This window comes from Phoca vitulina, unplaced genomic scaffold (genome assembly GCF_004348235.1).
Source record: "Phoca vitulina isolate PV1807 unplaced genomic scaffold, GSC_HSeal_1.0 scaffold109, whole genome shotgun sequence".
Classification (NCBI taxonomy): Eukaryota; Metazoa; Chordata; class Mammalia; order Carnivora; family Phocidae; genus Phoca; species Phoca vitulina.
The window spans coordinates 250,190-266,534 of NW_022589812.1; the positions used below are offsets into that span (position 1 = coordinate 250,190).

At 37.4% G+C, this 16,345-nt stretch overlaps 1 protein-coding gene across 3 annotated transcripts in view; it reads right to left on the reverse strand.

Moving 5' to 3' along the window:
* The window catches only part of LOC116628013 (serine/threonine-protein kinase SMG1), a 102,030-nt gene that overhangs the window by 62,691 nt on the left and 22,994 nt on the right, over window positions 1–16,345 (reverse strand). For 2 of the 3 annotated variants that reach the window (XM_032398040.1, XM_032398039.1), the window contains exons 2-8: window positions 9,937–10,100; window positions 9,066–9,221; window positions 6,516–6,652; window positions 5,468–5,526; window positions 4,213–4,426; window positions 1,382–1,507; window positions 913–985 (exon numbers count right to left, since the gene is read on the reverse strand). In XM_032398040.1, coding sequence (XP_032253931.1) covers window positions 913–985; window positions 1,382–1,507; window positions 4,213–4,426; window positions 5,468–5,526; window positions 6,516–6,652; window positions 9,066–9,221; window positions 9,937–10,100 — 929 coding nt within the window. Of the gene's footprint in view, window positions 1–912; window positions 986–1,381; window positions 1,508–4,212; window positions 4,427–5,467; window positions 5,527–6,515; window positions 6,653–9,065; window positions 9,222–9,936; window positions 10,101–13,672; window positions 13,731–16,345 lie in introns of all 3 variants that reach the window. The other variant, XM_032398041.1, reaches the window with a different exon arrangement.

The window sequence follows — 16,345 nt, forward strand, 5'->3', positions numbered from 1 at the left end:
GAGCCCGATGCGGGGCTCGATCCCAGGACCCTGGGATCATGACCTGAGCCAAAGGCAGACGCTTAACGACTGAGCCACCCAGGCACCATTTGTTTTTTTTTAATTTTTTTTTTTTTTTTAAATACATAGGTATGATATACATAAACTTTTTTTTTTTAAGATTTTATTTCTTTATTCATGAGAGACAGAGAGAGACAGAGAGAGAGAGAGAGGCAGAGGGAGAAGCTGGCTCCCCAAGGAGCAGGGAGCCCGATGCGGAACTCGATCCCAGGACCCTGGGACCATGACCTGAGCCGAAGGCAGACACCTAACCATCTGAGCCACCCAGGTACCCTGCTTTTTTTTTTTTTTTAATAACCAGGAAAACAAGTCACAAATATCCAGGATCTTTCAATCTACACTCAAGTATTGCCACTGTAATGTCTCCTGCCACCAGCACACACTACAAATGACTCGTGAAAAGTCAATTTCTCACAGGTGCAACATTACAATCTGTACTTACTCTCCCCTACCTACTACGAAGTACACAGTCTTCCTCTGAAAGGATATATTCTGCTAACAAGTAATGTTCATTTATAATAACCAAATTACTGGGGCACCTGGGTGGCTCAGTCAGTTAAGCATCTGCCTTCAGCTCAGGTCATGATCCCGGGGTCCTGGGAGAGAGTCCCACGTCGAGCTCCTTGCTAAGCAGGGAGTCTGCTTCTCCCTCTGCCTCCCGCTCCCCCTGCTGTGCTGTCTCTCAGACAAATAAATAAAATCTTTAAAAAAAGAAAAAATATGTAATAACCAAATTATTCCTGTGAAGCAATTATTTTTCTTGCATTATGAAAGAAATAGTATGCTGGACTTTGAGGAACCAGAGCTCCTTTCCATAACATTTAAACGACTGGTATATGCTGAATAACTTACCAGACACCTGCTGTGTGAGCGAAGGTTTCTGAGTATGATCTATATGCCATCCAACTAATATATCAACTGTATCCTAGGTGGAGACAAAGAGAAAAGGGCTAATCATTTTAAGGTCTAACTGCTACTTCTCCTGTGGACCATTTCAGATTAAGAAATCCTAGAAAAAGCATCTGTGTTCTACCTATTTGACATTATACAAACTTAGAAAGGGAGAGGGCAGGGCAAGAGAATAATGGAACTTTATGACCTTGAGGAAATGTTTTTTCTTTAAATATTTTGACGTATTAATGTCAGAAAGTACAGATAGTATTTATAAAAACTATATTACTGCACCATTCTATCGTGGACCCTCAAGCATCACTGATTATACTCCAAGAAGCAGAAGCTTTGTTTTCTGATTCCCAAGGTCCTTGGACAAACAACCAATCCTTCTCCCCATCATATGAACAGAGGGAGTCAGGGAACTCACCCTAAAATTAGTGCTGAAAATATGAGGGTAACATCGAGCCACCAAAAGAATGCACTTAACACATTTGCAAAGTAATTCTGGTGTATCCACGTTTTCAAGAATGGACTGTAGGCTGGTCATTACAAGCTAAAAAATAAAAGTTATAAACCATGAATATTCAACAAAACAGGAAGAAAACAAGCATGTTGGGCTCATTATTTAAAAGTGACTTTATCTTTGGCTCAGGTCATGACCCCAGGGTCCTGGGATTGAGCCTCTGAGTAGGGCTCCCTGCTCAGCACAGAGTCTGCTTCCTCCTCTGCCCTTCACCCCTCTCGTGCGAGCGTGTGCTCTCTCTCTCAAATAATAAAATCTTTTTTTTAAAAAAGTGATTTTATCTAAAATTGATTATGATACCAAAGAAAAGAAAGTCTGCAGTTTTAGCTCAAAAATAAGTTGAAAACATTTCATTCCACCATGAACAGGCTGAAAATAAATATTGTTTCCTCTTCTTTAATGTCTCTTAATATTATTCCTAAGTAATGTCTGTTCACATTATTCCTAAATGCTCTCTTTAATACCATGGACTTGATTAAATTTCAAGAACAAAAATTAAGATGTGCTTGGAAAACTTTTCTTTAAAGTACCACAATTACTTTCCAATTCAAAATTTATAGCAAATTTTATAAAATTTATGCTTTAGGTTATTAGTACTTGCTTCAAATTTGAATGATTTAGAGAAGATTAGCATGGCCCCAACACATGAATAACAGACATACAGGCTCATGTTACCACTATATATAGATCTATTTTTTTTAAGATTTTATTTATTTGACAGAGAGAGACACAGCGAGAATGGGAACACAAGCAGGGGGAGTGGGAGAGGGAGAAGCAGGCTTCCCACTGAGCAGAGAGCCCGATGACGTAGGGCTCGATCCCAGGACCCTGGGATCATGACCTGAGCCGAAGGCAGACCCTTAATGACTGAGCCACCCAGGCACCCCTATAGCTCTATTTTTTAAACAAATATATGGCATGCCACTGACAGAATATTTTGTAGCTGTCAGAAACCATTTTTTCCTAAAAAGTAAAGCTCTTCTTTACAAAAGAATGAGGTTGTAACTACAGAAAAAATGCTAGAACTGGAAAAGTACCTAACATTTTGCCAATGTTATAATCTACACAGGTACTGAATATGAATGGGTGCCGAAATCATTGAGTGAACTAGAACTAAAAAACAGGATATTCAGAAGGTCTCAAGGTATCATGCCCAGATTACTAATTACAAAAGGAGAAAAATAAGCCTCCACAACAGAAAAATTCTGGTGGTCATCACCTCAACCAAGTGATCAAACTCTTCATCCCTGACAGGAAGACAAACTGAAGTTATATGCCTGCTGGTGTGATGCAACAGTAAGAATGAACCCAGGAAGTATTCATGACCAAAAGGTTTAAAATCAGGAAATAGCAATCAGACAAACCCAGGAAGTAGACCACTCCACAAAGATGAGGGACAAAAAAGGTGTGAACTGTTCTAATTAATAGCGATTAAAGAGGCACAGCACCAAACTATACACAAGTCTGGGCGGAATCCTGGGTCAGGTAAGACAAAAGCTGTAAAAGATATCTTAAGGGCAGAAGTTTGAATATGGATTGCCTTATATAATAAAATTAATTTTCTTAGGTATGATAATAATTTTGTTGTTAATATAAGAGAACAGCCTTATTTTTAGGGGATGTATGTTGAGGCATTACAGGGTGAATTGTCATGACATGTGTAATTTCTTTTCAAATAGTTCAACAAAAAAGTTGAACTATGTGTGTGGAAATAAAACAAGTGTAGCAAAATGTTAATAAGTGACAAATCTAGATAAAGGACATATGGGTATTTATTATACTGGTCCACTTGTTTTCCTGTGGATTTGAAAATTTTCAAAATCAATATTTGAAGAAATGTTCAAAATATTAAAACTATATGCAGAATAAGCCTAATTTGGTGTTATGATATTTAGTTACAGATAATTTTCTGAATCTTTCCCAAAATTTTTCACATAACCTCTGTAATCAAAGAAAAATGGATTTTTAAAGAACAGACTATATCATTTAAAGTGACTTAAGCAAAATAAAGCATATCATCAATTGTAAAGAAGACATATAAATAAAAGATATCTGGGGCACCTGGGTGGCTCAGTAGGTTAGACTTGGGAGTCCTGGGATCAAGTCCCGCATCAGGCTCCCTGCTCAGCGGGGAGTCTGCTTCTATGTCTGCTTCTACCTCTGCCCCTCACCCTGCTCTCTGCTCTCTCACACCTACTTAACAAAAATTTAACTGCTTGTAACTTTGCTCAAACTTAAATTGAGAATGATCTTTTAATATACTTACACAAAAGTGAAATAAAGCTAAGTAAGGCTGGTTTTCATTTACACAAAATTATTTTATATCACTTGGAATAAGAATTTTGGACGTATTATTAAACCTAAAAAGGCCTAGAATGAGTTGTGTCATTCAGTTTTTGTCTCCCTCAGAAAAGTCAAGTCCCCTCCTATCCAGCTTTCCTCAGAGTCCCTATTTTCAAATGTGCAAATGATTCTAGTACTAAGCAAAATTCAAAGGAAAGCTTCAAAAAAGCGAAAAGACAAAAGAAAAATCTAACTTATTTTAAATCTACCTTTTAATTTGTATCCTTTAACTAAAACTCAGAAAGAGAAATGTTATTTATATCATATTTACTATCAGTAGATAACCCCTATACTAAGTTTCCTTTCTCCAAGTTCCTCTCCAAAAACATTACTAGAAAATTGTTAAGGATAATTTTCTTTCCAAATGCATCAATTTCCCCCCTCATTCTTACCTGCATTACAGATGAAAAGGCTTTCTTTTCTCCTACAGTCTCTAATGCTTTGTAGGTGGCACATAAGTAGAGGAGTTTAACTTCATCTTTTGCAGATGAGCTAAATTTGCTAAAAATCCATTTGAAGATCTTCTCAGCCTCATAGCTCAGAGAAGCACAAAGAAGGCCAAGACAGCAAGCTCCCTCCTGTCTCAACTCCTGAAGCAATTTGCTACTGTGTTTATTTCAATGCAAACAAAATAAAACACACGAAAGGTTTAAGCTTTCAAAGATGACAAGAATGACACATTTTACAAAAGAATGTCTTCAACGATTTTTTTTTAATTTTCTATTCGAACTACATAAAAGATTGAAATTTTATCTTAAATATGCTCTTTACTCTCTCTATCCCACAGTGCCCAAAAGTACCTTTGTTAGACACATTAGCTTTTCTTTTACAGAATCAATTATTCACAAACAGTAAGGAAAGGCCCAGAAATACTAAAAATCAGGCTTCAAATTCCATCTCAAGCTACATTAAATAATCCACAGAAAAGGGCAGCAACAAGGATCAGATAAAACACACTACAAATAACTACATATGATGTAGTGTTCAGTAGGTAAGGACTATAAAACAGGAAATGGTACTAGTTAAAGCACAACAAACTTAACAGGATAACAGCACTGATTTAAGTATATTAATAACTAACTATATAAAATGAAACCATCAAAAAGCAGTAAGGTTCGTGACCTGCTGAGATGAGTTTTTGGTGCTTTCCAACACTGCAATTCTTTGGGAATCCCCATACGAAGAACAGACTGCACACCTTTGTGGAGAACCCCAGTAGCCTCGTAGAGCAGGTGGTCTGAATCCACTGTTGCCCAAAGAAGGAAGCTCCCTTTCACCTCTATTCTCTAAGCAGTTTCAAAATTCTCTAGTTTACAAAAGTTAATCGCATTCATTCATGCCTGCATTAAGAGTTTATGGCATTCCACAAGTCAATGCTCAATTACTCAGTCATGTTGACAAATTAGAAAAAAAAAAAGAAAGAAAGAAAAATAAAAAAAAGGCATTTCCTTTCAAGTGGATTCCATTTGTAGTCAATGGTAATTAACATATAAATACTTTAACATAGATAAAGATGGCAGAAGAACCCAGTAAAACATTAAGTAGATATTCATAAATGAAGCCACCAATGGCTTTATCGTCTTGCATATTTTTTAATAATTTCTAAAAATATATTTAAAGTCTTAAAATTACCCATTGGTTACTTACCTTTCATTAAGCACATCATGTACAGCAGCCAAGATATTATCCAATTGTTTAACTAGTACCTTAAAAAAAAAACCACATGTATAAAAACTTCAAATTCCTGTACTTTCAATAACATTGTGTACTTTTTACTTGCATTCCCCTCCAAATTCTAATCAAACAGCACACCTTCCTTTTCTTATTATTCCCAGTCCGCAGTTAGTATGTATCAGGAGTATTACAAGTTTCCTTTCAGATTCTGAAAGAAATTTACCCATTCCTATGTACTGCCATGATCATCAATGAGAAACATAAACTGAAAAAGCTTATTTACTCTGAAATGCACTAAGAGATGGACTGATGAAGAGGTAAAGAGATACGTGACAAAGCAACATGATAAAATGTTAATGACAGAATTTAGATGGCAGACATATGATATTCAGTATCTATATATATTTTGAAATGTTTTCAAAAATTGCATTTGCTATGTATTTTAATTTTTTCATAATAAAATGGGGGGAGGTAGAAAACTTGCTTTGAACCAAATATTATTTGACTCACCATACCATTCTCATTAATTTTTTCCTGCTCTATATCAAGTTCTTAATTTCACATTAGGAGAATTACTCAGACTGGAGAGAAATTTGTAACTGCTCCTGAACTTTCTTCTTTAAAGGATTTTTCCATTTAGTTAGCCCTGGCCACCAGACCACACCTACCCGTGAACAAAATACATACACCCCAATCCCAATTTCACATATGAAAAACAAAGACATAGTCTGTCCTGGCATACAGAAAGTAAAATTCTAAGGACAACAGAATAAATGTATTAAAGGTTAAAAGCACTTTACTGTAGAAGACACCAGTGTGGATCCACCAATGGCAGGTAAATTACACATCAGGGTCATCAAGTTCTCAATCATTATAATATAGGCCAAATTAACCTAGAATAAGGAATCCCTGTCATTTTTCCTAAGAAGCAAAACTCTTCCCTTCTTAAACCACTCCAGATAGCATCATCTACTTTATTATGGAAACACAAAAGTTATCAACACTTCCATACTGTACTCACCAGCTTATTTTCTGGTTGCTGAATAAATTCTTTCAACTGCTTTACAGTAGCCAGTCTTCGGTCTCTGTCGTCTTCCCGGGTGATCCTCCGAAGAAGATTCGACAGTCGAGACTCATCAGAGTAAGACATCGATCGCTCTGTGAAAATAAACATGTTATGCATTGAGTATAAACACAGAAACTTTACAGCCCAAATATTTTAAAGTACATCAAAAATCACAGTCCACTAAACAATAAAACTTCAACTGAATGCAGGTCCCGGTACACTTTTTGTCACTAGAAGCCAAATTCCAGCAGACTGCTAGGCACAAAGCAGACCCTCAAAAAAGAGAGACCTAAGCAAAGACCTCATTCCAGAGGACCAGTTGAGAGAAAAAAAGGCGGCTTAGAAATTACTTTCTTCAGGGCGCCTGGGTGGCTCAGTTGGTTAAGCGACTGCCTTCGGCTCAGGTCATGATCCTGGAGTCCCTGGATCGAGTCCCGCATCGGGCTCCCTGCTCGGCAGGGAGTCTGCTTCTCCCTCTGACCCTCCCCCCTCTCTCTCATTCTCTCTCTCTCAAATAAATAAATAAAATCTTTAAAAAAAAAAAAAAGAAATTACTTTCTTCAGATTTGTTCCACAATCTTTTCGACATCCAGGTAAAGAGCATAAGTACAGGTAAGAAATGTCTACAGGTTAGGGACAAAGTCTCAAACAGGCAGAAAAGAGGCTATATGATTCTAATTCTCACTTGGTATCCAGTGAGGGCATGTGGTATCCAGTGGAGTGAAGTCTCTTGTTCACATTATTATTATTTTCCTAAGACAAAGTTTTTGTGAACTGCAATCAAACATTCAGTTCAACAAATGTCTAATTACCACCAACCATGTACAAGGCATGATGCCACTAGGGAAGTGCCAAACCAGAACTGTTCTGCCCTTTATTTTTTAATGAGAACAAACAAGAATGCTCAAACAATTGCCAATAAAAATACATTTAAGTACTAAATTTTTCTTTTTATATTTTCAGGTGTGCTATTTAATGATTAACCAATATACAGTAAAAACAAACCACATTAAAGAGTCTAATAGTTTCATTTCTAAGGCATGGAAAAAAATTACTAAAAGAAATTACAACATCTGAGAGAAGGAAAATGATTCTCTTTTTAATCCCTAGCCCATTGAGTATTTCAGTAAAGATGGACACTGAAAATGTCATTAGGTTACAAGCCAGGAAATCTAGGCTCTATTTACAATTCTGCCACTAGCAAACTACTTATCTCTGAGCCTCAGAGGAGAAAGAACTGGACTCAATTATCTTTGGACTCACTTTCTAGCTTCTATCGTACCAAGTCAAGGGCTTCAAACACTCTTAAGAAACAGCATAGCCTCTGACTAGTGGGTCCACTTCTGAAAATTTATACAAAAGAATTCATTTTTTAAAAGCCATATGCAAAAAAAAAAAAAAGCAGCTATATGCACAAAGATATTCACCAAGATACACACAACACATACATATACACACACCACCGTGGAAGCAAATGGTCATAAACTAAATGTCCAAAGAGTGACTATATCCAACAAAGTATATAAATCAGAAATCCTGATTTCATACTTAGTTTTACCAACAAAATAAATTTCTCTTTTAGAAAACTAATGATCACCTGACATTCAAGGCATTTTACCTATACAGTGAGGCTATGTTATAAGGCAGAAGGTGGTATCAGCATACTTAACTCTAGAAAAGCACCCACTCCATTTATAACCATAGCCCCTACAGACCCTAGAGTTCAAGGACCTGCTGCAGGGAGAGTCCACCACACACCAGACATTCATTATCCACTATGACCAGAAAAAGTTTCTTTAAATCTCATCTAGTCTTCAAATTTTAGGAGAATTCTCTAGAAAGTATACTCTAAAAAAGTATTAAAGCCTTTCCTGTGAGGATTTAGTCTAAGAAACAGTTTACAGGAGAAAGAATGCAAACAATTATCATCTGTACATGTTTTTCAACTCGAAGTAAACGAACCAACTCATGTGTGCAAAGCATTAGTAAGAAATACAGCATCCTGGGGTGCCTGGGTGGCTCAGTTGGTTAAGCGACTGCCTTCGGCTCAGGTCATGATCCTGGAGTCCCAGGATCGAGTCCCGCATCGGGCTCCCTGCTCGGCAGGGAGTCTGCTTCTCCCTCTGACCCTCCTCCCTCTCATGCCCTCTGTCTCTCATTCTCTCTCTCTCAAATAAATAAATAAAATCTTTAAAAAAAAAAAAAAAAAAAAGAAATACAGCATCCTGGGTGCCTGGGTGGCTCAGACAGTTAAGCATCTGCCTTCAGCTCAGGTCATGATCCCGAGGTCATGGGATCGAGTCCCACATCGGGCTCCCTGCTTGGCGGGGAGCCTGCTTCTCCCTCTGCCTGCCGCTCCCCTGCTTGTGCTCTAATAAAAAAAAAAAAAATCTTAAAAAAAAAAAAAAAGAAAGAAAAGAAAAGAAATACGGCATCCGGGGGGAGAAAAGGATACAGGTGTTTGTGGAGGCATTTGTGACTGGCCCCCAGTTTGTCCAATCTTACCCTGTGATTTCCTCATGTCTTTGATGGCTAACGCACGACTGCCATGCTGAATACTGGTGAACTCAGGGCTGGTCACATTGTTAACCCTCAGCTCTTGCCCCAACGACTTCCGACCATAAGTATTTTCCCCAGATCCTCCATTGACGCTGTAGCCACCTAAAAACGATATTTACATATTTTAATAGGGTTCTTTGCTTTACTCAATCAATTCCTGACAGTTCAGGATCTTACTACCCATCTACAGCTCAACCAGCCTTTGCTTCTCCTACTCTTCCCTTGTGCTGCCCCGGCTTTGAAATCATCTTGATTTCATTTTGTCCATCCACAGAAGATAAAAGAAATGTAAACTAAATTAAGTCAGATTTTGCACTTTAAAAACTTTTAAAAGTCGGGGCGCCTGGCTGGCTCAGTTGTTAAGCGTCTGCCTTCGGCTCAGGTCATGATCCCAGGATCCTGGGATCGAGCCCCGCATCGGGCTCCCTGCTCGGCGGGGAGCCTGCTTCTCCCTCTCCCTACTTGTGCTATCTCTCTGTCAAATAAATAAATAAAATTTATTTAAAAAAAAAAAAAACTTTTAAAAGTCTAGAGGAGAGATAGTAGTCAGGAGACTTCAGCCTTTGTGATATTATGGGTGGCAAGGAAACTGCCTGTGTGTATTATAATGTACAAAAATTTAAAAAAATTTTTAATGAAGGGGTAAACTTATGAAGTTTCAACAACAGCACCTATTTAATATTTATATTTTAAGCATATTAAGAGAAAGAGAGAAGTAGGGGAGAAAAAGAGAGGGAAAGAGAAAGCTAGGGAAAGGCTGGTAGGTTAAAAAACAAACCAAAAAACATGCCTCTAACAATAAAGGAAGCATATATACCCTTTTCGTCATTCTGTATGTCAGTGTGGACTCTGGTATCATCGTGCCTTTGCCGAGACACCACAGCTGAATTTGAAGGTTGCAGTCCATAAGAAGAAGACCCACCCCGATCTCTGGATGAAGAATATTTTAAAGTATCTGGGTCGGCTGATGCACTATCAGTTCTGTAAAGAGAGAAGAGTATAAGATTAAACTTTAAACAAATATTTTCACAGCCCAACTCATAAATCTTTTATTCAAGCCTCTCCTGCCACTCTAATTTTTAAATCATTACTATTATAAATAAGCACTCCAATCACTAATAAGTCTTTCAACAGGGAAGGGATTGTCAATGAATGAAAAGCTAGCTGTTCAGCCCCTTCTCTTCTACAGACCCATTCAGAAATACGGATAATTACCAGGATTAGAGTGACCAACTCATCCTGCTGTGGTCAAGGGTTAACAATTTTAGCAATGGAAATCCCATGTCCATGAACCCCCCTCTTCAGTCCAAGGCAAAATAAGACAGTTGGTCACCCTTGTCCAGGATTCTCTTCACATGATTTGATAAAAGGAATCATTCTGCCTCAGCTCTCCTCCCAGGAGAGGTTAATCAGTGGAAAAGTTACAGTTTTCCCAGTCATAAAAATAAAAAGCACTGGCAACATATAAGGCAGGGGCAATGTGGCATATTCTCTCTCTCTCACCTGAATTCCTAACTTTTGGTGGATTATTTGGTGGGAAAGTAAATTACAGAATGATATTTGAAAGCAAGCTCGACAGGATATAAAAACACACTAGCTGGAAAGTAAGATAATTTTAATGTATTGGAAACTTCACTGAAGATGCCTTAACTATAGACACTATCAAAATTATAAAAACTGAGAAAAATAAAAATAAGATATCAGGAATCCAATAAAGCTGAATTTGAAGGTTGCAGTCCATCATCTACTTAAAAGTCAAGTAGTGTGTAGAATAATCCCTGATACTTGGCCATTAATAAACAAGTGGTACAGCCCCAAGGTAATTATCCTTATCTAAGGATCAGTTCTATGCCTCAATGTCCTCATCAGTACAACGAGGAGCTGAGTTTCATAATTTCTCATGAGCCTCATTCTTCCAACCATCAAACATAAAGCGTCAAGAAATAAGACAACACTACAACACCATATGAAAAATACCAAGAAAAAAGCTCCTGTCCTATCAATACTACTTCTGAGAGGAACAACTTTCTGAAAAAAATCACTTTTATAGTATGTACTAAAAACACCTACTGAACCCACAATTATTTGGGAAACTTGAGGACACTGGCAAAAGCAGAAACTAGCCTATTCCTCAACCCTTGTGGCTCCTCCCTCTTATATAAAAATGAATTCAGTGTTTGTTTATATATTTCAATTTATCATTTTTTCTTTGCCCCCACCCACAAAAATACTAAACGTGGAACTTAGCATAAGCTCAGTCAGACAACCTGATCTATACTTACTGAAACCACTGTTAATATGGAATGCAAACAACAGGTCCAATTAAACTTGGGTAAATGGCACAAATCTAAATTATTCCTAAAGGCTCTCAATTGGAAACTTGATAAAATTCCATGACCCTAGCATATTAAAATAACTAAGGCTCCGTAATGGAGTATCTTCTTCAAACATCCAGGGTTCACTTGTCAACAAAGCTCAGTATAATGGGGAGCCTGGGTGGCTGAGTCGTTAAGCGTCTGCCTTTGGCTCAGGTCATGATCCCAGGGTCCTGGGATCAAGCCCCACATCGGGCTCCCTGTTCAGCGGAAAACCTGCTTCTCCCTCTCCCACTCCCCCTTCTTGTGTTCCCTCTCTCACTGTCTCTCTCTGTGTCAAATAAACAAATAAAATCTTAAAAAAAAAACAAAAAACAAAGCTCAGTATTTCCAATAGATGAAAAAATATAATCTATGGAATTTCAAGAAAAAAATGAGAATTTTTTTCTAAGCATATTAATCTGTAAGCATTTAAGTACCCCTAACACTAAATGGTGCATGAGAGCTTTTTAAAACAAATGTAATGGCATCTCCCATGTTTTTAAAAATAGCACATTAAATGTGCGCCTACGGTCATAAAGTAGTTGTAGAATAAACCATAACGTAACATAAATTTCTGGATGGGAAATGAAAAAGAAAAGAGAGCTTAAGAGCTTTTCTGACAGATTTTGAACTTGGCTGTATGTATGACGCCTAACACAACCTGGATAAGTAAGCTGCTAGCAAATGAACGGATACAAGATAACAAAAATCTACCAATATTTAAAATGTCTGAATTTCCTGTTTAAATTATGTTTATATATCACATATACTACCTTTACTACTAAGAGGTAAGTATTTGTATCATTTTTCTGGGGACATAGCAGTAAACGTAAGGCAGCAGAGAATATGGGTTAAAAAATGATTTGGGCTCAAATCCCAACTCCAACACGGAAAAGGTAAGTGGGACTTTCCACAAGGTACTTAATCTCCAAGCCTCAGTTGTTTCTTGCATAAAATGGGGATAATACCTATCTCACCTGTAAAGTTGTTGTCAGGCTTCAATGAGATACTAAATTCTTAAATACTTAGCTTACAGGGTATGCTCAAAGTTAGTTAAGACCCTGGGGCACCCGGATGGTGCAGTTGGTTAAGCTTCCGACTCTTGGTTTCAGCTCAGGTTATGACCTCAGAGTTGTGAGATAAAGCTCCACATAGGGCTCTACCCTCAGAGTCTTCTTAAGATTCCCTCTCCCTCTGCCCCTCCTCCCAGTGTTCTCTCTCTCTCTCAAATAAATAAACAAATCTTAAAAAAAAAAAGTTATTAAGACCATAATACTAAACTCAAGATTTCCGGTCTAACATACAAATAATATATAAGCAGTTCAACAGCACAGGAATACAACCAAAACAAGTTTTCAAACCCAATACATAGCAGTTGATTTTAAGTTCTTCAATGAAGAAATTAAGCAATCTCCTACCAATAAATCCATTTCTACCTACAAAGCATTTGATTTCAAACTAAACTGGAAAAAAAGAATGGAAACAACTTCCCAATTTATTAGAAATATAGGTTTTAAAATCCCATGAGTTATGAACACCAAGTTCCACCTCCCCCCCGAGTTTGGGTTTTCAGAAATATAACAACAAGAACAACAAAATCACTAGGGTTAGAACTACTGTCTCAGAACTGTCTAAAAACTCACTGGTTGCCACGTTCTTTTAAAACAAACTGATCAAAACATTTCCAACCAGAATTCAAGTTATAGGTAGTCTGAATCCAAAAGCACAAAATGGTTCAGCATTTATATGAAATCTTGATTTTTTTTAATATCAAGACTGCTTAGGTCTCAAAAAAAGTCAGTACCAGGCTGTTAGCACCAACACCACCACCAAGTCCAATAAATAGAAAACTGTTAACGAACGGAAATGAGCACTTAAAATGAGGCAATCAAAGGCACAAAATACAGATTTGAATTCAAAGAGGCAGGTATAAATGTTAAGCCAGTTATAAGGGCTGGAAAAGCTATCATCTGCCAGAAAGTAGTGTCTGTTTAGTGATAAGAAAAAACGTATCTGTTAAAACTAAGAATCATACTAGCAAGGATCAAAAATACCTCCACAGCCCCTTTAATACTCTAAAAATATTATGGAGAGAGAGAGAAAAAAGAGAAATGCATAAATTTCCCCCAAATGATTAAAGTGAAGTTAAAGCCTGATGTACATGCCACATGAGAGGTAAGTTTCTAAAGCTCATACCTCAAAAATCGCATACTGTATAATATGGAGCCTTTGTGATGTTTTGCATCAAGTCAATCTGTAAGACAGTAGTTACAATATTAGTGAAGACAGTGGGTTAAAACATTTGTTGTTCAAACATGAAGCAAATATCATTCATGGGTTAGGTGCTTTTAGTTGTACTATGGCCTTCTAGGGTTCATATGCTGAAGCAAAAATTGAGATGGAAAGCCACTCTGTGCCGAGAGGCTTAAGGTGGCAAACCAAAAAAACTTTTTAGTACATAAGAGAATTTAAATGTTAACTATAACATACAAACCACATGCAAATATAGTTACCGCTCATTTAGTTACCTATTCTCAGTATACAGAAAATGTAATAAATCTGAGAGGTCACTTATTTTGAATGACCCAAATCCTCAGACCTCACATCAACAATCCACCATGTGCAAGGGGATATAGTATCTCCTGGCTACATGTGGTCTCGTCCAGTTCTTGTAAGCACTAAAAAGCAAAAACAACAACAACAAAAAAAGCACCACTCTGGAAGTATGAAGTCAGGGAATTCCCTATCAGGAAGCATTTCCATAAAGCACCCCAAAATGACTTGATGCAAACACCACACCTAGTGGTGTCACTGGAATAAGCATCATATTGCTTCAAGTTGTCTTTAACTAGGCTTATTAAGGGTTTTTGCTCTCACACGGTGAGATCTAATTTGTAATGGATATCAACCAGGAAATGAGATTTGCACTTAAGCCAATGAGGTGGGAATGCATTTATTCTCGAAAGCAATGGTTGGCAAAAATAGTGTCACTGTCATAAAGTAGTTGTAGAATATGCTGTGAGTTTTTCACTACTAACAGTTAATACCACTTGAAAATGATTTATCTTTTAGAAATAAATTCAAGGTTATCCCTATGATGCCTGTTACTCACCTGGATTCAGACATGTTTCATGAGGAACAGATGAAAAGGTGAAACTATGCTATAAAATATGAATCTATGGCTACAAAATTCATTTGGGAGGCTCATGGACTTCACTATTTGAAACTCTTCCCACAAGAGAAAATAGTGAGTTCAAATTTAGTAAAACAGAACTGAACCATCATGCCAAAATTATGAGTTTACATCGGTTTTACAGCACTGAAATATCAAGTTAATATAATTTCTTGATGAAACTTCACTAGCTTACTTAAGTATTAAGTGTATATAATACCAAATCTTAATTATCTATTTATGGGTTCTCTTACCAGTTTTCCATCACTAATCAAACTCAACTAAATAGCAATGTAGACTCAAAATATGAAAACATTTAACTATTTTTGTAAAACTGTAAATAATTTCACCAAGACCAAAGGAGGTCTGTCTGGCCTTTGCCCTTGGCTTCTGAAAGGTAATCTCTAAAGTCTTAGAATGCCATGCCTGATAAAAGTGCCCTTGTTCACCTGGAGGCTTTGGGCCACACCAGAAAGTGTAACACCGTGATTTACGAGGGTGAAGGGGCTTTGAGTCCCAAGGACCAGCTCAACCTCCAGAAGGGCTGGAAACTAAGTTTACGCATATAGGCAGTCGATCATGGAGTCCCAATAAAAAACTCTAGACAACAATACCTAGGTGAGCTTCCATGATGGGTAATACTCCATGCGTATTGTGTGTCACACATCAACACCAGAAGAGTAATACTGTGTTCATGACTTCACAAGGAAAGGACAATTGGAAGCTCTGCATTCAAAACCTTTCTGGACTCTGTTGTATGGGCCTTCACCAGTAGCTGATTTTAATCTGAATCTTTTAGCTGTAATAAACTGTAACCATGAGTAGAACAGCTTTCAATGAGTTCAGTAAGTCCTTCTGGTGACTTATGCAACCTAAGAGTAGCCTTGGGGACACCTGAACTTGGAACTGGTATCAGAAGTAAGGCTGGTTTTATGGACCATGTTTCCTCTAACTCTGCATCTATATTTAAAATCACTGAACATGCTCTAACCCAAAATTTTAAAGATTGTAAATTTTGTTTTTTAATAACATCTTTAGCAAACATAGTCAAGATTTGACTTCAGTATAATTTCCCTTCCAAGGAATCTCAAACACCCTCTACTGATTGACCTCTAACCAAATTAACCAGAAGGGACAAACAAAGCAACTCTAGGAGGGTACTACATTAGATTTTAACCTTTGCTCTACATGCACAATTGTCCTCAGTGTAAAGGTTGGTCAACATACCACCCCCAGGTAATTCTCAGTCTACAACTGGGTCTTCAATACTTCCCATGTTTCCCTAACCAGGGTTCTCTCCTTTCCAAGACAGTTTTCAAACTTTTTGCACTTCCTCCTTTCCCCAGCTCTTCCAGTACATGACCTTCCACATTCCTGCTTCACGAGAAATGCAAGCCATTCTTCTACAGCACTCTCAATAGTAAGGGCTGACAGTTTTGAGCTCCTACCACATCTGGTAAGCAACTGAGCCAAGCAGTTTACATATATTTAGTACTTCATTTCATCTTTAACATAATCCTATTATGATCACTAAAGATAATAAATTGCCGTCTTACAGATGACGTAAGGTTCCATAACTGACCGAAAGCTGCACATCTGGTAAAAGGCAGAGCAAGAACTCAAATTAAGTTCTGTTTAACTTTCAAGTTTTCAGCACTCCACCAGTGCCTGCCAACTTCCTTCCAGTAAACCCACAA